This window comes from Dryobates pubescens, chromosome 16 (genome assembly GCF_014839835.1).
Source record: "Dryobates pubescens isolate bDryPub1 chromosome 16, bDryPub1.pri, whole genome shotgun sequence".
Classification (NCBI taxonomy): Eukaryota; Metazoa; Chordata; class Aves; order Piciformes; family Picidae; genus Dryobates; species Dryobates pubescens.
In genome coordinates, this window is record NC_071627.1 from 15,770,036 (window position 1) to 15,796,058 (window position 26,023).

The 26,023-nt window shown below is 45.2% G+C and overlaps 1 protein-coding gene across 2 annotated transcripts in view; it reads right to left on the bottom strand.

Moving 5' to 3' along the window:
* The window catches only part of HTR4 (5-hydroxytryptamine receptor 4), a 133,617-nt gene that overhangs the window by 60,082 nt on the left and 47,512 nt on the right, over positions 1 to 26,023 (bottom strand). For both annotated transcript variants that reach the window (XM_054168453.1, XM_054168454.1), the window contains exons 3-4: positions 9,187 to 9,312; positions 8,046 to 8,246 (exon numbers count right to left, since the gene is read on the bottom strand). In XM_054168453.1, the coding sequence (XP_054024428.1) occupies positions 8,046 to 8,246; positions 9,187 to 9,312 (327 nt within the window). The remainder of the gene's footprint in view (positions 1 to 8,045; positions 8,247 to 9,186; positions 9,313 to 26,023) is intronic.

Genomic DNA, 26,023 nt, shown 5'->3' on the forward strand with positions numbered 1-26,023 from the left:
AGTCTTCAGCTGAACCCTGGCCAAGTGATGAAGTTTTAGACCTCAGAGAGGATCTCAATTTACTTGTGCCTGTGTGAAATTAAAACAGTGCTAGTGGCTTTGCTGATATTCCAATGAAGTCAGATTCTGACCTCTGCATAACCATAGTTTTACATTTATTTTTCTTTTTTTTGGGGGGGGGGGGGGCTGGGGGGGAGAACAGCTCTTTCTCTCTTCCCTTTTCCCACTGAGCAAACAAGCTATGGTCTCTGTCTGTGCCAAATAAAACAAAGCTCTGCATTGCTGGGCCAGAAAAGAGAAATGTCCCTAAAATGATTATATCTAACAAAATTAAATTCTTATTAGAAAAATAACGGCCTGCTGGTGTTGAGATAATTACACTGAGAAAAATGCTAAAGAGAACAGTTAATTGGAGCTGGATAAATTTAGCTAGCAATACAAACAAACGTATGTTGCCAAATGGAGATAGAGGACTTCTTCACGGTCCCCTTGTGGGTCGGGGTGTGTGGAGGGTTATTGGCAGCAACAGCGGCAAAATAAATTACCATAGTTCTAGAGGGTTTGTAAAGATTAATAAGGACAGTGCATCCCTCAGGCTGTGCTGTGGCCATCTGCTCTGTTATTTTTCCTTAATGCTCTCAGAACTGAATTCTGCAAATCCTGTGCTGGTTTTCTTGCCGAGCTGCATGCCGGCAGAGATAACTCTGTGGTTACGTTTCGCATCTCGCAGCCCTTGGGGATGGTCTCCATTTGCCCTTGCTCAGCCCTTTCCCTTGCTGCCTCTCTGATCCTCCACCTAAGCACCTGAGAGCTGTACAAGAGGAGATGCTTTCCCAGTTGAAAAGGGCATGGGGGATTTATGGCCTGGTTCAAAACTATAGCTGGAATTTGTGTCATATAATCAGATTGCCACTGCCTAATCATTACTTACTGATAGCTATTTAAAACATAGTAAGTCTCCCCACTATTAACCTCCCCCTGTCCCTGACCAGCCAGCAGAGGTTTCACAGAGCATCACTGCAAACAGCTGCTTTCTCCCCATCCTTGAGAAAGACATCATGCTCCCGACCTTGAGTCCCACTGTGGCCTAGGCATTCTTTAGCAAGCCAATCAAACCCCTTCTGCCTCAGCTGTGCAAAAGAGCCAAGCATGGAAAGCAACCTCACACTGAAAACTAGAGGCAATGAGCAACCTCACCAACCTCTGCCCCTCGCACTGTGCTTTCCCACCCATGCAGGGAGAGGGCTTCTTCTCCAGAGGGACTGCCACTGCAGAGCAACTGGGGGTTGGGAGCCTCTAAAACATCATCTCTCTCAAGGGATTGTGCTAATTTGATGCCTGAACAGTACACTAATGTTAATTAATGTTTGTAAATGGCGCAATGAGCAGCTGTCACTTTGGTGCTCCAACACTCTTCGGATACATCTGCTTTGCTTTAGCTTTCATTTAGCAGTGATTATGTGGTCTGTTTAAATTCCAGCAAGATCAGTGTTGAATACACAAACACACAGTGAGGTCTGTTTTGTTGTGTGGTACGTAGCAAATCTGCAAACGTTTCAAACGTGCCAGGCAAAGGCTACCAAGTGCCCAGCAGAGATGTGGACTTGGGGAAAGTTTCATATGCTGGGACAGCTCTCCAGTCAGGAGAGCTGGAGGAAGCAGGAAGAGGGTGCAAGATGCTTTAGTTGCATGAAGAGCAGATGTACACCTAAGCCCAAGAATCCAGACAAATAGAATAGAATAGAATGGAACAGAATAGACCAGACCAGGTCAGAAGAGACCTCTGAGATCATAATATCCACCCTATCATCCAACACTATCTAATCAACCAAACCATGGCACCAAGCACCCCATCCAGTCTCCTCCTAAACACCTCCAGTGATGGCAACTCCACCACCTCCCCAGGCAGCCCATTCCAATGGGCAATCACCTTCTCTATAAAGAATTTCTTCCTAACATCCAGCCTAAACCTCCCCTGGTGCTGCTTGAGACTGTGTCCTCTTGTTTAGGACCTGCTTAGAATAGAATCATAGAATTGTTTTGGTTGGAAGAGATGTTTAAGCTCATCAAAGTTCAGCTGTTTAACCCAGTACTGCCAAGTCACCACTAACCCCGTGCCCCTCAGCACCACATCTACAAGTCTTTTAAATACTTCCACAGATAGTGACTCCACCACTTGCTTGGGCAGCCTGTTCCAGGCCTTGACAACCCTTTCAGTGAAGGTTTCTCTGGTTTTGGTTTGTTTCTCTGTATTTTTTTTTCCCCTTTCTTTCTTTCCCCAAGAATTTGAGAAATAACTGTATTGTAAATTGCCCTACAAATATTGGGAAAGAAAATTGCCTTTCCTGACAGGTTAACTGTATTTGGAGACTCGATCATAGCTTCTTGGTCTATTTATATGCAGCGCAATTATTTTTATTGCACAGGCACAAAGAATGGATCTGTATGCATAAAACATGTGATGCATAAATAATTCAAGGCTAAATCTTCCTTTTATATTAGAATACCAAAGAGATGATGAAAAATCATAGCCCAACGACGGTAAGATTTGGGTTCGGTGAGGCCTGCGATGCCTCCGATACCTCGGGAAAACACTTTTTCAGATGAGACTGAAGGTGTCTCTAAATCTCTGCTGTGCTTTGTTCCCTGTTTCTGACTTGTAAAAGCAATTTATCCTGTGGTGATTTATCCAGACTTTCTCTGAGAAGTTCTCTTTGAGAACTAAAGCCTTTTCTTCCTTCTTTTTAGAGGTAGTAACGGAAACAGATACAAGATATTATCAGATAGAAGTCTTTTCAAGCAGCTCCTCCTGAAAATGTTGAAGGGAATTACTTCCCCAGCTGGGTCCTGAGGATTAGATTAATCACTCTGTTTTCTGAAACAAAAAACAACAAAAGTAACCCACAGTTGCATGCCCTGCCATAAAACTGAAGGCAGGAAATACATGAATCACAGAGAAAACACCAGCTAGAGGCAGCACACTCGGAATGAAGGCTGACAGCTACCAAAAATGAAATAAAACCGTGAAGGAAGCTGTGCTGTCAGTGCTCCAGCTGCCAGGACAGGTGAAGCAGTGCTAATGGAGAGCAGGCTGACAATGGGCTGAGTCATCCTTCCCGACACAGGAACCCAGGCATTCATCTACCTGCTCAGATTTTCTCAGGGCCACCCACCATTATCTCCTCATCTGTTCTGTCCTCTTAACAGTGTTTGGGAGTCAGTTCTCACTGTGGAAAAAAAAAACAACAAAACAAAACAACCAAACACTGTCACAGAAACTGAAGTTTCTGCCAGCAACCTTTAAAGCCTAAGTCTGAGGGAAAAGACAGACTCGTTGCTCTCATTCCTATCACGGTGAGTATTTTGAGCTGACCTGAGAATTACTTGGAGATGACAGCAGAATACTGCAAAAATTAAACTGCCTGGAAGTCTTTTCAAATCTTAACTGATGTTCGTATGGGACAAGCCTGTAGTCCAAGTCCCAGAAGGAAAATCAGGTGCAGCCAAGCAGACTTGGCTAGTCTGTGAAATACCAGCTGCGAACACCATGTGAGGGTACACTGCTCATTCAGGTTAGAGGATGGTTACTCTGTCAAGCCATGAGTCACCGTTAGACTTCATTGCCAGGCACCCACATTTTAACTAATATGCACCAGGAACAGCACAACCTTTTCAGTTCAATCTGCAAAAGGAAATTAAAAATTGGCCAAGTGCTCAAGAAATAGATGGAACGTAGACAATTTTTGTACTGGTGTCAAATGCGACTGAAATCTAAATATTTTCTCTTTCCCTCTCTAGATCTGACACGAAGTGAGGTCAAAAATTTTCTCCCTGCCATTCTCAAGATGATCAAAGACCAAAACACACCTGGAAGTGATGCTCCAAGGAGACACACAGCAAGGGGCTGATACACTGGGAAGAAGGAGAAGGAGGCAGATCTAAAAGGTGGGGGTTAGCCTACTTTTGGTATGGAAAATTAATTATTCTGTATCCACCACTCCACCCAAGCTGTGAAAATCCCTGTTGTCCTGCTAGCCAAGGAGGTTTGGATGTGGGACTGTCACTGGTACCAGGTGATCTGCAGCATGACATGGCACAAGTGGACTATCTCCATCAATACAGCAAGAAAGGCACCGTGGCATATCCTTAGAGATGTGGCAAGATCCAAACCAAAATGTTCAGGTTCTCCCTGTCTTCTTCCACTCAAACACCTCCTCTGAGAAATGAAGTGAAATACCTAAAGTTTCATTTCAGTCAGAAAGTGGTTTATTAAACAGCCCCAGCAGGCAAAATATTTCATGTCCTTAGTCTTCGTGACAGTTTGGATCTGCCAGCGCTGCTGAGTAAGGGATATCAGATGTTGGACCTGCAAGCATCAGGGTCTGCTGCTTGTGTGGTGGAAAGCAATTGCTTTCATACAACATGGATTCTGATTTACCTAATCAGGCCACCAGACCATGCCAGTGAGCAAGCACTGTAGAAATATGACATAACAAACACTGTGGTCACTCAGGAAAAAAGTGTTTTAAGTAGATGGTTTGGGACTTGGATGAGTTCATGACAAAGCACAGGAATTCCTGGTCAGGTTAGGATTGTTTCTGTGCTGAAGGGCATGTCCAGGTGGATGTCAAATAACTTCAGCAATGGCTACAGTACTCTAGGATGTCCTACCAAGTTGTATTCTGAAAATCATGTTAATCATCAGTCAATCAGAGGAAGTAATACAGCTTTAAGAGAAGAAGATGACTATCTTTTCATTTACAGCAGTTCAGGAGAGCTGTTCCTGTGGGCAAGAGACACCTTGGCCTTGACTTGACATTTGGTCCTGGGGGAAGCCAGAATCTCCTAATCTTGGGACTCAGTCAGACTCATACTGAGATGCCTGAGCAAACAGAAATGATGAAAACCATGGAGCTGACTTGGGATTCTTCTCTTCACAGATCTTGGGCTTTCTCTTTCAGCTGTTACTGTCAGCAAACATAGATATAATTGTGTCTTCTTGTACTGGGAGAAGAAATAGACCTTTTAAGGTGTCTAAGATGAAATCCTGCCTTTTTTCATGTCAGTGGCACACCTCCAAATGATTACCTGTATAGTCAAAATAGCATCCAAGATGAACTTCTACAGCAAGACTGAATAGCTAGGAGAGCTATATATATGCCCTGCAGAGATTAGGTGACACAGAAAAGTTTCTATGGAAAATTCAAATGCCTTTGGAGAGGAGCAGCCTGCCTCAAGGATTGTACTGCTCCACTAATAGTGTTTTGTGTGGTGGCCATGGCTCTAACAAGCACTAAACAAAGACATTTTGAGAACAGAAACAAGAAAAACACAGTCCCAGAGAACTACTCAAACTTTGGATCAGCTCTGCAGCTAGTCTGCAGGGGCATCATTCTTCACATGAAAGCAGCAAGCAAACCATAAAGGCTGCAATAGCCATCCAAGTCATGCTGCACCCAGCCACCAGCCTCTCTGCCAAAAAGCAATGAACAGCACAGGTATGGTAAACACATGTGGAAGACAAAGAGCACTTGTGTGTCCTGAAATAATTCCCTGACATCTGGCAATTTCAGATCTGTCAGCTCCCAAAATTCACCACTGTGTTTCTGTGTCCCAGACAGTGCAGGTCTGCTCTCCCAGCCCTAAACTGGCAAAGGTTTTTAGCACACATCACTCAGAAATGAATTCACCCTCTGCTTCTTTTCAAGCAATTTCACCACTGTTTAGTCAACCCTGGCCAATACTAAGAGGATAGCAAATATTGGTGGATTCCTCTCTGTCAGTGCATTCATGAACCAAAGCTTTACAGGCATTTTTGAGAACTTTCAGGTGATCTCCAGCTCCTCCTAATTCAAAGCTCTAAATACTTTTGCTCAATTCCTTCTACTTGCAAGAATCTTTATAACCCTGAAGAAATAGGAAGATGTTGCTGTACCAGCAATAGCTTCAAATACACACTCAGTTAGCAGAAATCTTTAGGAGCAGGATAATTTTATCACAGAATTCTGAGCCACTTAGATGGAGTGAGGCTGATAACGGATTCCTTCCATTACAGAGCCCAGGACTCTCAGAACCCCATGCAGGGAGTGCTGCACCTCCCCAAAAGCTTCTCAGAACACTCATGGAACAAGGTTAGAGAGTTAGTCTTCTCCAAAACCTGGCTACAGCTCCTGCTTTCTTTCAAGACAGCCATTCTCTTCTGTGTAGTATTCTAGTGATTAAAGCACTGGTTTGGAGTGGGGGGATGGAGTACTCAGTTCCCCAGTTCCATTCGCCCACAACAATTAGAAGCATCTACATTGGGCATCAATGCTCATCCTTTGCTACAGCAATTCTGCATCTGGTAGAAAGAATTCAGGGCTCCCTGGGCAGATAATAACAGAGCATGGAAGGAAGAGCAGAGCTGTAGTCCATTCCAGGTGTTCACACTCTGCTCTGAATGTTTCATTTAGTGCAGATTAATCCAGTCCATCTCATTGTAGGGTTTTGGTTTCTTTGGGTTTGTTTTTATGCATTTCCAGTTCCTTCTACTGAGCTGGGTGTTTGCAAACTCTGCCCCAGGTATGTTTTCATAAATAAAACCCTCCTGTACAAAACTGTGATCTCTGTCCTGTATCCCTTAAGGATTAACTCCGAGCCTCACATTTTGACATCCGTAGTCACAAGTCTGCCCCAAACTCTTTGCCAGCCCCAGGCAAGGCTGTTCCAGGAGCATGGGGACAGATGGGGATCTGTGTCAGCAGAAAGAGCTCAGGACATGGTAAAGCGTGGCATAGGCAGGAGAACAGGGCAGTTTCCCTTCTGTGCACCCTACACAGGGAATTCCCATCCCCTGCAGGTGTCAGAGATCAGGGGGTGTGGTGGGTTTGGGAACCAATGTTTTCCCTTCCTGTCCCCTTCTCTACACAACCTGCTACATTTAATTAAGAGCCCAGAGAATCAAACCCCAACATTTCATATAACAAGGGCCCATCCAGAGCACAGTGCCTAACAGCTGCTCTACTGGTAATTGGCTCAAAGTGGCAATTTGTCAACGTTTTTTGAGATAATGAGCTTCCTATTTGTGTTCCAGCCATTTAAGCTTCCAGATAAAGAAGTGTGCTGTAGCTATTACACATCAGCTCCTTGCTGGATACAATACTGCATGTGCCTGTGCCACTCTCCCACAAAAAGGGAGCCCTACACATCAATGGAGAAGTTTATCAAGTATCTTTTGAAGTCTAGCTTCATACAGACTCTTCAGATGAAAGATGCCATTTAAATATCAATTGTCATGATGACAAGAATAATTATGGTTATTTTGGCCACATTAGTAACACTAAGCAATACTTTCTTCCAAAGTATTGAAATCTCTGTACAGAACTCAAATAAAAGCCCTAAACATTGTTTGTTAGAATAGCTGGTCAAAACGTTTTCTTCCAGGTATTTATCCTGTGAAAAATCCTTGCTATTCTGAACAGAATAAACCAGAATTGTCTGTCATAAATTACTCCAGATTTTGGATTAATTTTGATTTTGCAAGAACAGTTTCAAAGAAAAGGAAGTTTTTAGGATCTCCCACAAAGACTACGCACCCTGTGCACAAGAGAGAGTTCAGTGTTTCAGTTCAGTTCAGCCTCCATGCGACCCCTGGCAGCGATCAACACCTGACATAGTAACAGGAGCAATGTTCCCTTGCCACAACGCACCTCTGTCTGCAGCAGCTGCAGGTCTTTCCTTCAGATACATCTTGAAGGTGCCTTTTCTTCACTTCAAAGAAGAAACTCTGCCACATCCGATCAGTGATGCAAACAGAGCTGTGCCACAAAGCAGCTGAGAACCTGGCTTGCCCTCTCAACAGAAATCTCATTCCTTTCAAAGTTTTCCTCCACTGATAAGGACTCAGAGAGCTCTCCCCAAAATGAGCTACTGAGAGAAAATGATTGCTCTGTGGTTCCTAGCAGGTTTGTGATTTGACCTTTGGCTACTGCTGACAGACAACAACAGCAAAAAAAAAACCAACTTCAAAGCAACTGTAATTATTGTCTCTGCTCTTCTGTTCATACCTGTCCAGCGAAATACAGCACAGGTGCAGAATTGATGCTGTGGTGAGCAGGACATCGAGGGATGTTCGGACCAGGCAGAACATCTCTCCATAGATCCAGTTGTCCTGAACCAACTCAATGGCTCCAAACGGCATCACCAGCACTGACACCAGCAGGTCCGCAAAGGCAAGGGAAACAATGAAATAATTGGTCTTGATTTTCCTGCAAGACAGATCACAAAATTAGGGTGGAAGACTTTCAGTGCAGCATCCTCTACCTGTGGATAGAGATTTCAGCTTGCATTTGAGTCTGATTTGCTCAGTCACACTAAAAGGTCCTCCCTAACTTGCTTCTCACTTTCTATGGTGAGCCTTAGCTTGTTCCTGGTTTTCAGCGCTAAACCCCACTGTGTTCCTTGCACCAGCACAGCTTTCTGCTCAGAGAGAAGAGGCCAATAGATGCTCACAGTCCTCTGCAGCTTCCATTGGAGGGTTTGAGGTGGAGAGAAACTTTATTTTAACATGAAAATTGAGAAAATCCTTCCAGAAAGAACTGAGAAGAATCTAGATTGAAGCTGTAATTTTAACTTGAAGAGCACTTTTAAAATCATAACAATAAAATAGAATTAAATCCATTAAAAAGCCCACGCAGAATATGAATAGAGGCTGTTGAATGTCTCACTCTGTTCCTGGGGCTAGTCTGACAACTCCTGGGGGTAGCAGCAAGCCTCAAGGAGTTTTGCCTGTGACCCCCCCCCCCCCCGCCCAGATCACTGGCAGCATTTGCCAAGCTGCAGTAGAGCAGCACAACTGCAGCAGGACCCTGTTAGGAAATGGGAGATGGAAAATAGGGAGAGGCCAACCTGCTTCTCCAAGGAATTCCTCTTAGCTGTTTTTCACTGATTTATCTCAGTTTTCACACTGAGTGCGCCCAGAGGATGGATACTAAAATGATCCCATCACCTTGGTGTCAATCCAAGTGCAGATGCACTGAGGTCAGTGTGGGAGTCTGACCTTACCACAGTGCAATACATGGCCAGAGACACCTTTCATTACAGCAGTTGCTGCCCTCAGCTATGGGCATGGGGCTCTTTAGGCAGGACTTTTCCCCTCTGCCACTCCATGGAAGGAAGGGCAGGCGGTGGCCAGCTGGGTGGGCTCACCTGAGCTGCCTGTCCCGGCACACAGCCACCATCACCAGCAGGTTCCCCAGGATGGCCATCAATATAACGGCAGAGATGAAGGTGAGCAGCACGATCTTCTCCACTACGCCGAAGCCCTCACTCGAACTGGGAAGCACACAGGGAAAAAGAGAAAAAAGAGAAGAGAAGAAGCTGCAGTGGCACTGGGAGGGATGGCCCAGGCAGTGCTGTGGCACCAGGCATGGGCACTGCTCTTGGAGAGCATGACAGCAGCATCCCCATGCCTGACTCAGCAAGGCAGCCTTCCCACCAAGACTGAACAAAGAGCAGCTCATATTTGTGAGGAGGCTTGTGTCCATCAGCAGAAAGGCTACAGGCAGAGGATACTCACAGTGCCTGCAGCTGCCTAGCTCTCCAAATAGGGAAGAAGCCAATGTGGGGTGGAGGAGCCCATTCCCAAGATCTGGACACTGTTGTGACTGCTTTCTGAGTAGTCCTTCCAATTCAGTCTCTGGCCAAAAATGTCTGCCTTCTCTTTTCACCCCAATAAATAATGTTACTTCCTAGGCAGAAGCATTTTGGTTTTCTTTCTTTTGTTGTTTTTTTTTTTCCCCCCCCCAAGATTTTCCTCAAGAAGAGCATTTTATATCTTGAATTTAATCTTTAATTTAAATCTTCTACATAATTGTTTCCCTTTTTTCCCCCTTCCCTTTACACTCTGCCACAGAACAAGTGGCAGACTGCTGCCTTCTGAATTTTTCACTGGGTGTTTTTTCCAGAAGTAGGGAAAAGAAAATAATCATTTTATTTTTTTTTTAAAGGAAGTTCCAAATTTTCCCCTGCCATGCATAATTTCTTCCAGTTAATGAAGAGAAAGAAAAGAGAAAGGAAGGGTAACATGCAAACAAAATGTTGGACATATTTTAAGTCTGCATTTCTACAAATGTCTCGTTAAACGTTTCCAAAATGGTGCTGGAGTTGTGTTGGGGAGGCTGCAAAGCAAGAAGGTAATGCACAGTGTGCAGTAAATAGCATCCAATTCCTCAGAAAATTTGCTTCACTTCTGAATTTTGAGCCATTTTTCCTTTACAGACATTTCTAATTATGTGTCCAGAACGACAAAATGCATCCTAAACCTTTGCCTGCTGCTGTAACCGCCCCTGTTACACTACAGGGCTGAGAGGTGGGGTTGGTCAATGTTATCAAGTGTGGCTGGAAATAAACTGGCATTCAGAGCAGCCCTTGACACTAATTCAGGAGGGAGATTTCTTCCCAGCATACAGAGCTGGTGTTGGGCACCCAGGATTAATGCTGGGACATTATTCCATTAATTGAAAAATCAAACTGTTATTCTGCTTTACTCTGACTTCCTCTGGGGTTACTTTTCATTTACTAAACACATTCCAGGCTTTGACTTTTTTTATCTCACTGAATTCTTCTGCTTTTGGCAAAGCTAAAAGAGATTAGAGACTGCTGAGGCCCTGCCTCCGCTACCTGTGCCACGTTAATGAGCTTCTAGCAACTGACTCCACCCTGAGCCCGCATTGCGGAGCATCCACTTAACCATGAGCTCCATTTTTGTCCCTACAAGCAATGCTGCTTTGAGTGTGACTCTTTTGCCCCCTGCCAGTTGCACCAGTGGGTCAGATGACAGCTTGCCTAAGTTGGACTCTTCATACAGAAACTCCTTGGTTTTCAATGTTTTACAGAGAAATATAGAATCATAGAATCAATAAGGTTGGAAGAGACCTCAAAGATCACCAAGTCCAACCTGTCCCCACAGACCTCATGACTACTAAACCATGGCACCAAGTGCCACGTCCAATCCTCTCTTGAACACCTCCAGGGACGGTGACTCCACCACCTCCCTGGGCAGCCCATTCCAATGGCTAACAACTCTCTGTGAAGAACTTTCTCCTCACCTTGAGCCTAAACTTCCCCTGGTGCAGCTTAGAGGTTCATCCAGATAGGTGAGGATGTTTACAACCAAATAAAAAAGAGGAGAAGAGAGGTTTTAGCATCACACTGGTTTCACAAACACAGCACCAGGGAGGTATGTGCAAGTTCAAAAAATAAGTGGAATTATATGGCTATAAGAAGAAAGAATAGGATAGGGTAGGATAGGGTAGGGTAGGGTAGGACAGGGTAGGGTAGGACAGGGTAGGACAGGGTAGGGTAGGGTAGGACAGGACAGGACAGGACAGGACAGGACAGGACAGGACAGGACAGGACAGGACAGGGTAGGGTAGGGTAGGGTAGGGTAGGGTAGGGTAGGGTAGGGTAGGGTAGGGTAGGGTAGGGTAGGGTAGGGTAGGACAGGGTAGGATAAACCAGGTTGGAAAAGTCCAAGGCAACTGCATATCCTAGCTTCATAAACGTAAGTCCATATGCCTAGTAGTGCTTTCTCTGCTGCGAGAGCACAGGTAGCTTTTAAATCCAGATATCCTCTGTTGAAACTAAGAGGTTAATAAATATAGAGTAGACAACTGGGTGTATCCCACCTCTCTACAGAGCTGTTAGGCAAGAAGTCCCTGAGCATTGTCAGGCATGTGTGCTTCTGGAGGTGGGTTGTTAAAGCACCAGTATACCGAGAGAGGGGATATGGGTGGCTCAGGGTGAAGGGTTACCTGGTAAGGAAGCAGGTTTTGACCAGTATTGAAATGAGCTATCCCAGACCAGAGGCAAAGGCTTTCTTCTGCTTCTTTTGCCCTGCTGGTTTGCAGTGCTAATACTAAATCAAACTCCTGCTTAATGTATGAAGTTCCCTGGTGTTATGCTGAAGAGGTCAGACATAGCCATAGGTTTGCATCCCGCAAGACACTCGTTTTTGTGCAGGCCAATTATAGATGCTAAGACAAGAGAAAGGAAAAGTCAAGAGGAGTTTTTATTTAGCATCTGAAGACTGTGCTTAATTAGGAAGAGTTGTCTGCTGAATGTAGCACAACCTCAATCAGGGCAATTAAGGCTCCAAGAAGCCAGTAGCTCTGGGCAAATCCTTTGGTGCATTCAGAAATGTTGACAAGGCTCTGCCAGAAATAAACGTGGCTCTTCTAGTTTGTATTGGAGAGCATTGCTTCCTGACACCTTGGGTCACTAGTTCTTGGACAATGCTTGCAAGAAGTGGATTTTGTGCCTGCAGTTCTTGCAGTTACCCTGCTACTGCTGCCTGCAATTTGCCTATGCTGATCCAGTCATGCTTCCTCCCATCTGACACAGGAAAATCAAAAGGATGTGTCTCGTCCATCATTCTGTATGGCAGTGGCATGCAGGAGACAAAAATTCCCCCATGCATAGAGAAGTGCCTCCCTTGGATGCTCTCTCATGCCACAAAGGTCTGTGTCACAGCAGGCTTGTGTTTAACAGCTCTTGGTGGATTCCTTTCCCCAGTCTGACTTTTGAACTCTCAGTACTGTCTCTGGGTAGCTTTCCTGCTTGGTGCTGTATCAACAAGCTAAATGTAAAAATCAAGCAAATGGCATCGGTTTCCATGCTTCTCATTCACCACTGACCATCACAAATTCCATACAGAGGTACTTTCCTCAAAGCAAAAGTTGATTGACATCTAATTCCTTATCCTAATACTAAAATCCCAAGCCACCCTACAGAACCAGTCATTGGTCACACATCTACTCCTAGAACAGGATGCCAGAAGCTTCCCCCTCTCTCTCGCATCCATCTTCACATACACGTGATCTGAAAGAACTTATTTCCCTCAAAAGAAAAGTCCTGCATTGGATATTTTGGGAGGCAGGAAGCTGGGAGCTGCTGACATGTGAAACATCAGCAATATCCTCTGGAAAAGGATGAGCAGCTGGGAGTGGGTCCCTCCCCATGGTCACCATGCACGGCAGGATGCACAAAGAGATCATGCTCTGCAGGAGCTGCACAGACCACCCTGGGCCCACCATTTGCCCTCCTGCAAGAGGGCTGCTGCACAGATGGGGAAGGTCAGATGCCTGCCAAGAACCACTGTTTTGAGCATGACTGAATATCAGAGCCTTCATTAATAACATTCATCAGCAGAAGACGACACCATGGAAATTAAAGGGAAATGGAAAGTAAGCAATTTCCAAGGCAGGTGTCAGCCACAGGCCTTCTAGCTGGGTACTGGATGGAATGAAAAGCCTCAGGAACAATGGGGAGGCCAGAATCAAAGGCTCCTTCACTGCTGAGAAGTAATTGTACCTGTCTAAACAAGCCTTCACCATAGGCTAACATTGCTCTGTGGCTCCATCTGTGAAACAAAAGTCAAACCCCACTGAACAGCACCATACAAAAGACTTTCCTTTTCTTCCTGAATGAGCATGGCAGCACACACATGCTGGCACAGGGATAGAGAGGATGATGATGCTATAGTTTGTATAGAGCCAGGCTGTGTTAGATTGATATTTTGTCTTATCTAGCTCTGTCTGTCCTTCTGCTGTTCCTAAACAATTCTCATGGCTGTGTTATTTCAGCACCTCATATCTGCACTCTGCAGCATGTAGAAAGGGACAGACACCTCCCTCATTCTTGAGTCCTGCCGGGACAGGGAGCAGGACGTTGGCTGTGGATGTGGCTTCCCATTCCACTATGCAGTGCCCTGGGAGGGGGGTTGGTGACCAAGTCTGTCGGCTCTGTCCCCTCCCTGCCACATGCATGCTGGCATTCAGGCTGGTGCCTGTGCTGCCCAGGGCATGGCATTTGGTTCCAGTCTGCCCTGGGGCCTCATCCCACAGAGTGAGGTAGAGAGGAGTGAAGCATTTTGATTTTTCTTGTTCCTTGACTGAGCTGCTCTGATCCTAAGGGCAACGGGCTTGCACTTGGACACAAACACCACACAGTGCTCAATATGACAAGCAGTAAATGCCCAGGTGAACTGCACTGCCCACCCCCCTACCCTGGAAAGCAGCTGTGCCTGTACAGAAAACCCTGACAAGCGTCAAGGTTGCTGCCTGCTAAAGTCACTGAAAGGATGTCCTTGTCCCTAAGCTCCATGGCAGGCTCTTCACGCCACATCTGCTCCTTGGGATCACAACTCTTCTGTCAAGGTGGACCCTCTGCCACACAGCTGGACAAGGCAGCACAGTGGGGACAAGGCAGGGGCCCTAATGTGCTGCAGACTCCTCAGCACATGCAGCTCCCCTAAAGATGGGCAGAGGTGGCTCTGCAGAACTAGGGGGAGGAAGGAGCTCAAGGGATACCAGAGAAAAGGGTTTTCACCATGCCAGAAATAGCTGCAGACACTCCTGTGTTCTTTCTGAGCAGCAGGATTTTCTGTTTTGAAGAGAAAACTCCTACAGCTGCAAGAAAGTTCAAACTTTGAAGTGCCAACTCAGAAGTTAAAACTGGTCAAGGCTGGTGCTAGTGAAAGCAGCTCTGAGACACTGGTAACCAGATAGCCCTACCCCATTCCCAGCTGGGGAATGAATCAATTGCAAATTAGAGCTGCTTTCCTTTTCCAACTCCTCCCACATCATTGCAGCAGTGTACTCAAGTGGCCAGGGCCAACAGTATCCTGGCCTGGATCTAGGAGAAGTGTGGCCAGCAGGAGTAGTGCTCATGAAGAAAGACAGGGACCATAATAGCAGATGAAGACTTAGACCTGCTCTGTGTGCTCCCAGACATTTTCCTCAGGGAAGAAGCTTATTGCCCAATACAGAATGCCCCAACCCTTCTGGCTTCATCAGCTGCTAAGAGCTGTGCAAGTGAACAGGCATTGAAGTGAGCTGCCCACCTCAGGTCTTCTTTGGTGCATAGAGATTTTGAATTTTACTCATAAAAACAACCTCTAGAAATGCTAAAGGAGATCAGCACTGAGTCACATTTCAAGCAGAGCAACATCTGGTGAAGACTCAGAGGTGCTTCAGTTTCAGCCAGGGAGCAGGGCAATGATTAAAGCCCACATTTCCCACCCAGTATACACAGGCAACCTTGCCCTGGAATTTGTGGCATCCTGATCTGCATCATTTGGCTTGGCTGGCCACAGCCCAGGACTCTGAACAGAGACCAGCAGGTCAGAAACACAGACTGGCACATTTGTCTGTGGAGCATTTGCTGTGCTAATAGGTTTGGAAGCGTTTGGGAGACCTCTGCAGAGTATTTCTTTCAAGCCATGTTGCATTGCTCCCCTGGGAATCATTAAATAGACAGATGCATCACTGGGGGTGCAGGAAGGATATTTATCTGGGCAACGTTTCTCTACATCTGCCTTTTGAATCATCTATCATCAAGCAGGAATATTTGTTAATTATTCAGTCTCAGTAATTCAAAGCTGTTAATAATGGAAGAAGTGGATATTGCTGTAAATTAAAATCAATGGTTTGCATAACATCTTTGATCAAATCTGAGTGCTCTGGCTTCCAAGCCTGCTTCCCTGTTTAATAAAGCAGAGATTGATGGGTTTGCTATTATGAAGAAATGAGATTCAGACAAAATGATTGCTGGTTAGTAGGAATATAGAAATCACTTAAGGAAAAAGGTGAAAATACTGATGTGGAATGAATGCTTAAAGCCCATATATGGACACATTTAGAAAGCTCTTCTCTATAGTCATCAATGTTGGGGGGAGGGGGGAAGGGTGGAAAAAAAAAAAAGGTGTAATTATTTTTTCAAGCTCAATTTCTACTTTCCTGTAAACACCTCAACTTTTCTAAATGACCTCGAGTGCTTTTGCATATTTTATGCAGCAATTAAAATACACAGATCAGTTATGCTGGGAAGAGCACGCACGTGGCTCCCCTGGTTTTCATTACACATGTTACACTCTGACCTCCCTGACACCACAGTGGGGGGGGGGGGGGGAATCACTAATAAATAGCTTGGTGCTGAGAGCACCCTGGGCACTGCACAGACAATCCTGGGAGAGGGAGAGAGATGGAAGAAAGAGAAGGTTGAATAAAAAAAGACTTTGCTGCTGGGGCCAGAGGAGGACAGCTGATGAAAGGAATCTGGATGGCCCAAACTGGTGGGTAGTAACTCTGCCTGCAGAGTTAACCTGGAGCATCTCCTGGAGGCAGCCAGGGACCACAGTGAGCACCTCATAAGAAGGGACAGGTGTAATTCTTGTTGAAGAAGATTAAAAGCTCAGGACAGGGGTAGCCTAGGAAAGAGCTTTATGTTTGGTTTATCAGTGGCCTCAGAGTATGGGGAATCCATAGGAAAAATGATAAAAATCAGCCTGGTTTGTCTTCTACAAAGCCATGGCATTTGGCTCTGTAACTCCAGCTGATCATGTATTTCAGGTATGTCTTTTACTACAAATAGCTGTCATTTGCCTCTCCTCCTTTCTACTCCCCTCAATTACTCCTAAGCACAAAATCCAAGGCTGTGCATTAAATCCTTAAAAATCAAGATATGTTATGAGTAAATGTAACAATGACTGTCTCAGTACAGAAACATGACAACAAGGAAGATATTATTTGATCTATGGCTTTCCAGCTGTTACTATATTCTTTCCCAGTGCCACCTAAAAATATTAGTCAGAAATCAGCATTAATCCAGAATCATATGATTCCTTTTAATGCCTTCAAATGCTGCACTGCTTGTGCCACTTCACTTCCAACTGTGCAGATGGCAGGACAACTTCTAACAGATTCAAATCAATTATGTACCTCACTTCTGTTTTAGAAACAGATTGAAATGAATTAATGTATTGACAATCCAGAAATAAACATCATTCCACATATCAAAATAGCTCAGTCATATGATTTGTTTGAGTGATGGCTTATTTTTGTTAACCAACTAATTCATGGCAGTGGGGCAGGTGGGAGGGAATGAGGCTTTCTCCTTTTATGGTTGGTTGAACCTCAGAGATGTTCTGGAAACCAGCTTGCTTCCTCTGATGGGGTGGGTCTCAAAATGCACCACACTACTGCAAAGATCACGAAAGTAGGATCATGAAAGATGAAACAAGAACTTCAGGCCACCCCTTCCTGGCTTAAACTAGCGATAACATCGCTGATCCTGCACCTCCACTCCAGGTATCTCCTGGAGGTTGAATGCTGTAGTGTTTCAAAGAACTAAGTATTTTAAGCAGCTGATAACACTGATTAAAATCAATTGTCAAGATAAAGCAAAGAAGACAGGCTATTTAAATGTTTTTAAAATTGCCATGTGTGGGCTGTGCAGTCAATCAGTGCTAGAAGTGCTTTCTTGTTTGGGAGTGGATGCGTGCTGGAGCTGCCAGACACAGTAGGATATTTGGGCCAGAGCAAGGGCATGCACCTCAGGCTGGCTTTGAGACTGCCCAGATTTGGTCTGACAGGCAAGGTATGAGAGGATTCAAGTAACCAATCCAGGAAAAAAAAATGAGCCTTTTGGTGGTCAGAAGCTCTTGCCTTTTCTGGATGGAAATCCAATCTGGGTCTGAAAATTGATCATGAACAATTCAATGCTTTATCACTATCTTCACACAGATGAAGGTCTGAGGTCTCAAGACCCAGTGAGTCTCCGGGCACTGCCTAAGCCTTTGGGTCTCTCCCCTTTCAGGGAAGTTAGTCCAGCAGCCAAAACGATGTCTAGTTGCCATACAATGAAGGATGAAACACTTGCTCTGCTCTTTCCCAGGCAGCAGATCGAGTGTTACATAATTTACACCCACATATGAACGGATATTGCTGCAAGGCTGATGCGTGTAAGTATAATCCTTAAAAACCATTAGACTGACACCTAAAATGTAAGCTAGAATTAACTTAGAAACAAGCATTAGATCAAGATCGTGGTATTCACATGCAGGAAGGGCAGCTGCTGCAATTACTTTGTTTGGGATCTCCTTACAAATGCTGTGGGAGAACTCCTGTGCAAAAGCCCCGTGCAATCACAAATCGCAGTCACAGAAGATCTCTTTATGGGAAGGGACCCATAAAGAGCATCAAGTCCAACTCCTTGGCACTAGGTTTTACTCCTTATAATATACTTCCAGGTCGTTAAAATTTACTCCAAAACTTACTTCAGATGATGAATATTCCCCTTTTATTTTCACATAAACACCACAATGCCCTTCAGATATGAAGGGTCTACTTTATTTCATGAGGTTACCAAATACTCTATACTGTCACATTCTATGGAAGAATCAAATCTCTGGCCTAGGCATAGTTAGGAATTTAGGCACACTACAAAGTGCAGCAGAGATGTTGTAACAATCATTTCTGCTTTGTAAATGCTGAATAAAACCAGAGATCAAACATGCCTTTAATCAGAAACCCCTTGATCAGTTCCTAATTAGAATTGCTCCTCGGAAGCAAGACAATTGCATCTACCAAATTATATGTCAGTTTCATGGAGAATAGAAGAGGATGAAAGAAACACAAAAATAAACTTGACTTTCAGTGTGGATGCCACATTAATAATGTGATTATCCTCTGTTTTCCAGATAAGTGACTCTTGCCTATCTCATGTCATACAGCAGCCTTAACCAGAGCGGGCTGCGTGTTCAAATGACAAATACAACACAGCCACGCTCAAGAGAGCTGGTTGAAGGAAGCACTCTATTTCCCAGCAGCATTCCCATTAAATGCCATTCATTTCACTTCCTTATTCCACAAATGTTGAAGACAGAGCCTAGCATGTACTTCCAAGCAAGAATGTTTGTAATTCATTTACTGTAGAGAAGAATTTTACTTCACAGAGACGTAAGCAACATCACCATCACACACACATGTACAACCACCTCAAGCTTTATCCCAGCAGTTTAGAAAAACAGGGAGCAACTTAATGCAGACCTGTGACATAACTTCCCCTGGCACAGGAGTGAGCTTCAAAAGAAAAAGAAACAACAACAACAAAACCCCCAAGGTGTAGACTCATGCTAAACATACTCTGAGTGCTCAGATTTCTCACAGAAATCCATGTGATGTCTGCAATTACCAGATCCAAAACTGGGGTGCATTGAGACTGATGAAGCAGAGCCTGCTACTCTTCAAGGGTTTCCCTGTCTCATTATAGTTTTTCCCATAAACAAACAAACAAAAAGTTAAGTGCTGCCCCGTGCCCACATTTCCCCAAGGATAACTCCAGCGAAACACCATAATGCTTAGTTCTTAGTCTTTATGTGTATCATTGTACAGAGTTCTCATTCTCAACCCAGGGAAAACCTTTGTTCCCATCTTTGCCAAAACCCTGGAAGTTGGAAGACTTTCAAATCAAAAAGCATGAAGGTTCTGCACTGCTTTTGCAAACAATGTTTGCAGTCAGGGAAATATTGTTAAATGAGAGGCATTTAGAGCTGGTGGAAGAGTGCTGGCATCAGGCTGTATATTAAAACATCCAGGCTGTGCACTTTTCCCACTGCTTGTTTACACCTCAGACAATAAAAGACAAATACCACTATTTGCTGTCTAATTTCTAATATTTCCTGGATAGCTTCCCAGTTTCAAGAATACAGAGGAATGAGAGTTTCTTGTTGCTATCCCTGCTAATGGAAGGCTTGGCACAGACAAGGCAGCACATTGATTTCTGGAATCATTCTATTTGAGACACCCCCCAGACACCCCATGCGGCTCTGAGCCACATGAAACCACTTTCCAGCTCATTCATAGGACAACAAGGAGCTTAAGGCACAGCACAGTGAGTTCATCTGTTCAGCACCCAAGGTGTGTGTCCCTTGAAGTGTTTGAGTGAGTGATTGCCTTGCATCCCCAAGCAATGGTGCATCTCCTTGGGACCTTCTTCTGTGACACAGTTTCTGAGCTGCCCAATCAGCTTGCTGTACCCAAAACACTTTAGCTGACTGTGATAAAAATAATCTTTGAGAGATCATGCATTCCCCATTCTGCTACCTCAATTGGAGCTTTACCATAGTAGAATAGAATGGAATAGAATTAACCAGGCTGGAAAAGACTTTTGAGATCATCGAGTCCAAGCTATCACCCAACACCATCTAATCAACTAAACCATGGCACCAAGCACCCCATCCAGTCTCTTCCTAAACACCTCCAGTGATGGCGACTCCACCACCTCCCTGGGCAGCACATTCCAATGGCCAATCACTCTTTCTATGAAGAACCTCTTCCTAACATCCAGCCTAAACCTCCCCTGGCACAGCTTGAGACTGTGTCCTCTTATTCTGGTGTTGGTTGCCTGGGAGAAGAGACCAACCCCCACCTGGCTACAACCCCCTTTCAGGTAGCTACAGACAGCAATGATGTCTCCTAATTCCAGAAGCACCAACCAGAAATCTTCCACCCATGAGTACATGTTCATCAGCATATTTTGTGTGAACCTAGCTCATATTTAGGCTCTAGACAGATGCTCCTCCTTGGCAAGAACATGGGAAGTCCTTGACTAAAGAACAGTGCACTTGAATGTCTTGGTTTATTTAAATCTCCTTCTACATCCCCAGCTAAGTACATCTTTTGAATACCCCACAAAAGCCTCATCACATTTCTCACTTCAAATAAACAAGAGAGGATGTCAATCCGGGCAGCCAGCAGGACAGAGGAAATGCAAAGAGTTGAGACTGCTTTGTAGATAGTAAGTGCAGACATTCAGCTCCTATGCAACCCAGGGCCCACCCAGGCCAGCACTGAAAGCTTCTGTTCAATTGTGATTTCCTTTGGCTAACCAGTGAAGGAGCTTCCAGGGGGAATGTCTCATTGTGATAATCTGCAGAAGCCTTTGACAAAGATTCCTAAAAGCAGTGATTCCTGGAGAGCAATGCAAAGGGACAGACCTTACTTCCCCACAAAGGAGTGAAATGACCTCAAGGTTTCTTGGTGGCACCAGGTATGGATTCTTCACATATTCTATAAACCTCAAGTTTGGGAGCTAGCTGCTGCCTCTCCCAGCTGTCTCAATCCCTTCCCATTTGATAACTGACCACGGGCAAATTAACGACACCCTGGTATTCTGGGGGCCATAGGTCTATGAATTTCCCCACTGCTGCCTGAGGAAACTGAGAACTGTGTAGGTGGGGAAAAGAAGACTCATAGAATGGTTTCAGTTGGAAAAGACCTTTAAGATCAAGACCAACCTTTGGCCTAAGAATTAGTGATTAGTTTTCTGGCCATTTAAACTTTGTTACTAATGTCAACAGGTATTTCAGGTGAAGGACACTGTTATCTGAATTGCTTTTACAGCTCTGAGTTCCAGTGCAATGGGCTGCCCAGGGAGGTGGTTGAGTCACCATCCCTGGAGGTGTTCAAGAGGGGACTGGACGTGGCACTTGGTGCCATGGTTTAGTCATGAGGTCTGTGGTGACAGGTTGGACTTGATGATCTTTGAGGTCTCTTCCAACCTTGGTGATTCTGTGTGTGTGTGTGAAAAGTTCTGGTTTACAGCATGTCACAGAGTGATTCTAAACAGATCCTCATGGTGATGCAAGAAGACATCAACAACAGCATCAACAAGGGCTTCAAGTGTGGTTTGGAGGGAAAAGTATATGCAATACAAAACCAGCAGGTGCTGGCATTAGACTACACACAGATCTCCTGGGCTCAGGAAAGCCTACTGAACAGTAGCTGAATTGCAAGAAATAAACTCCCCATGTTTCATTGTAGCTGCCAGCTCTGCCCAAGAATCACATCCCCATTATGGCTCATAAAAATGGAAATTGCAAATAATGGCAGTAATGGGACCAATTCTATTCCAGCTGCTTGGGAATGGGGCGGGAGGAAGGGGGGAGGGGGGGAAAGGAGGGGAAAAATGGTATTTTGCCATTCTAGCATGGCCCAAAATACCACAAAAGCAGTTTAATTCCCAAAGAAGTAAGATGGTCTATTTATTTTCCAGAGGTGTCTACCAGCCCATGCCTTCCACCATCTCCTTTCAACAGAGAAACTCAAAATCTGTCTGGGGCTCCTGTGTTATCTTCTACTTGCCCTTGTGCTTCAAATACCTGAGCTCCCCTTAGGTCTGTTCAGAAGCATGTCACAGCTCTTGAACAGCTTCCCCACCACTCAGCTCTCACTCCTGAGAACTTCTTAAATTAACATGAACCAGGTCCTTCCTGCCTTATCTTCTTTTGCTGTATTGGTTGGACTTGAAGATCTTTGAGGTCTCTTCTAACTATATTGATTCTAGGATTTATTTATCCTCCTATTATACACCCTGCTGAACAGGTAACAGTCTGTTCTCAGACAAGTTCTCAGTGCTGTCAGGAAGTTCATGAGAAGAACAAGCCCTGGACAGGTCTCCAGACTAGTTGACCAACTGCAATGTGCCCTTGCCATGACAGCAATATGCCCACATGGCCAAGAAGGCCAAAGGCATCCTGGGGTGCATCAGGAAAAGTGTCTCCAGCAGGTCTAGGGAGGTTCTCCTCTCCCTCTACTCTGCCCTGGTGAGACCACACCTGGAATACTGTGCTCAGTTTTGGGCAGAGAGAGACAGGAATCTGCTGGAAAGCGTCCAATGGAGAGCTACAAGGATCACTGAGAGACTTGAGCATCTCTCCTATGAAGAAAGACTGAAAGAACTGGAGCTGTTTAGCCTTGAGAAGAGAAGGCTGAAACGGGATCTTATCTAGAAACATCTGAGAGGTGGGTATCAAGATGAAGGTGATAGTTTCTTTTTGGTGGTGGCCAATGATAGGACAAGGAACAATGGGTACAAATTGGAACACAGGAGTTTCCACCTCAATACCAGGAGGAAATTCTTTATGGTGAGAGTGATGGAACACTGGAACAGGCTGCCAGAGGGGTTGTGGAGTCTCTTTCTCTGGAGGCTTTCGAAACCTGCCTGGGTGTGTTCCTGTGCACTGGGTGATCCTGCTTTGGCAGGTGGGTTGGACTAGGTGATCTCTGGAAGTCCCTTCCAACCCCTAACATACTGTGAAATTCTCCCTACAGTCCAAGTGTCACATCTAGGAAGGACCTGAGTTTTCTTTTTCTAAAGTGACCTGCCCTACAACAGATTGACCCCAAACTGCCAAAGACTCCTTCTTCTCCATAAGGTTCCCGACCATCTGATGGCAAAGCTTGTGTTCAGGCAACTGCTGCTTTTACCTAATGTTCTGACTTTGGAGGCAGAGGCAGCTGCTTGGAGGACATGCCACAGCAAGTCATCAGTTAACAGATGGGGGAAGACAGCAAGTTCAACCACCTACTGAGGTCCAGACCTCTGATGGTTTGCCAGGTCAGGGAGTCACATCACTACTGACTCATCACCACAGTACAGTAAGGGCAAAAGAAGTAGTGGGAAGATTGAACTAGGTAAGAGGAGCACATTTCTTATCTGCACTGCAGATGTACTCTGTTCCAGGGTAATAGTCTATCAACAGCCATTTATAGTACCCAATAGCAGGTCCTAGACACATGGCCAAGCACATAGCACAGAATGTTTTGCTGTTGCATCTTTCATAACTGAGATGGCAGAAATGCTCTTTCCCACGCAGCGAAGAGCTCACTCCACAGCTGCACACTATTGCAGCAGGATCTGGAGTAGCTAACAGCTCACTGCAGCTCTCAGCATCACAGCCCTACTCCCCAGACAGCATTCCCAGAAGAGATGTCTACCTGGGACCTTGGGACTGTCTTTCTGTGCCTCTCCAAAAGCAACTAAAGGAAATGTAACTCACTGAGAGGAAAGCAAAACCCCTTAGATTTCCACCTACAGCCAATACCCTTTGGTTCTGAGACACAACATCACCTCTGTTCTAAAGGGAATTACAGCTCTGTCACTATGACTCACAGTGTCCTATTAACCCTGTCACAGCTAATCTGGTCCCTTGCCTCTCAAGACATCCTAATACTCTCTCCCAGCTTCCTTACTCAAAATGTCTGAGCACAGTTGGCTCAAGAAATACCAAACATGGAGATCAATTGAATCTTGCCAGCCTAATGCTGAAGGTCAGCCCTGAAAAGTCCAAGTGGTGTCCTGGAAAGAATCTGGCACTGCAGCTGCCAAGCCTTGCCTTTCCAGACAGCCAATGTGGGCAAAAGCTGGCAACAAGGTCCAGCCTATTTTCCCACTCTGGGCAATCTGCTGCTTTCTAGGGCAGCTGCACATTGTTGCCAAGCTCTACAGCCAGGTCTGCCTTAGGATATCCCAGGCTTTGGGACTGTTTTTAACAGCCTTACCTAGATCTTCAGTAGCAGTCACTCAGGCTAAAGAAAGGATGCACTGAGAGGTTCATTTTCACATCCCAGTTGTTTGCCAGGGGCAGTTTCATGGGTGCAGATTCCTCAGGGCACACTCATAAAAGCAGAGTGAGACAGCGCAGAAGCGCGTGACAGCCTCACCGCCCGGGGAGGACTCAGCACACGCAGACAAATGGTGGAGCTGCCCCTCTGCCTCTACACCCACTAACTTATCTCAAAGAGTCCATATGTCTCACTTGCTCCACCACTGCCGTAAGGGAGCACACTATTAATTTGCAGAAGCTGGAGCCAGGCTTAAAAATTCCATTAATTAAGTGTTGGCGGAGGTGTTTGGAAAGACATTCCGACAAATAATAGTGCTATAAAGTGTTTCCCTAGAAACTGGGAAAAAAGTTGAACAATGTGAAAAGTACTCAGGCTGATAACAGCTATCCCTCCTGCTGAGCGGTGCCTGTGCTGAAGGGAGCAGAAAGAATGTCCTTTGCAGGGCTCTTTTGGCTACCAAGGGTGCTTGGTTGGTAGCACAATAATATGCACGTGAACACCTATGCCATGCCCTGCTTCCCCGTGCCCTCTGCTTCACCCCAAGTGTCCTTGCTGTGCCCAACCACCCCAGCACCCTCAGACACACAGAGGCCAAACCCTACAAAGCCTTCAACTTTCAAATGGCTACTGATAAATGGACCACCTTGTTCAGGAGCACAGCTCCTCATATATGGTCATATATGGAGGACACAGTCTCAGGCTGCGCCAGGGGAGGTTTAGGTTGGATGTTAGGAAGAAGTTCTATACAGAGAGAGTGGTTGCCCATTGGAATGGGCTGCCTGGGGAGGTGGTGGAGTCACCATCATTGGAGGTGTTCAGGAGGAGACTTGATGGGGTGCTTGGTGCCATGGTTTAGTTGTTTAGGTGGGTTGGATCGGTTGATGGGTTGGACGCGATGATCTTGAAGGTCTCTTCCAACCTGGTTTATTCTATGTATTCTATTCTATGCATTCTATGTATATACAGCTGATATAAATCAATGGATCTGTAGGGTCTTACTTTGCTCTTTTCTGGCACTGTGTGTCCTGCCTGTCATTATCCTCAGGAGAAAGTGCACTCATCCCCATCAGCTCAACAAGTGAAACAGGACATTATATCTCTTATACACTAAGGGATGAAAACACTCAGCTCCCATCTGCGTGCTCCTCTGATGGCTGCACCATTCCTGCCCGGGCAATGCAGGCTCTGTAGAAAATCTCAATCAGTATGTCTGCCTCCACAGAAATGCACAAGAAATACCTTTCTGGATGGGTGCTGCAGGTATTACAGAAGGATTAGAGTTGATCTGCCCTTAGAAAGGGTACTCGGAAAAGAAGAGCACTCTAGGCTGATGCTGGCCTGTTAATGACATTTTAGCCTGGTACTTCTCACCTAAACAGAAATGTGATCAAAGAAGTGAGGATAAACAATGATTTAATGACTCTAAATGTAGAAGCTGGAGAGGTTTTGAAAAGGGCTTGTGTATATATAAGAATAAACACTTTTATTTCAACCTGTGGAGAAATCCTGAGCTATTTGCTTTTCATGAATCCCTGCTGGCAAGACACTCAGAGCACACAAGCTCTTTCCTAAAACTCTTCCATTTTATACACTTTGAGTCATTAAATCAGACACTTATTTTGTTCTAGCCACTCAGCACAGCCTCCTGCTTGCCCAAATAGCCACCTCTGCTTTCAGCCCAATTTTTAGCCTATCCTGCCTCACAGCTCAGTTCTTGGCCCCCTCACTGCTGGCTGCCAGCATCATAAACAAGGAGAGCACAGAGACCAAAGGCACACACACCAATTCCCCTCCTC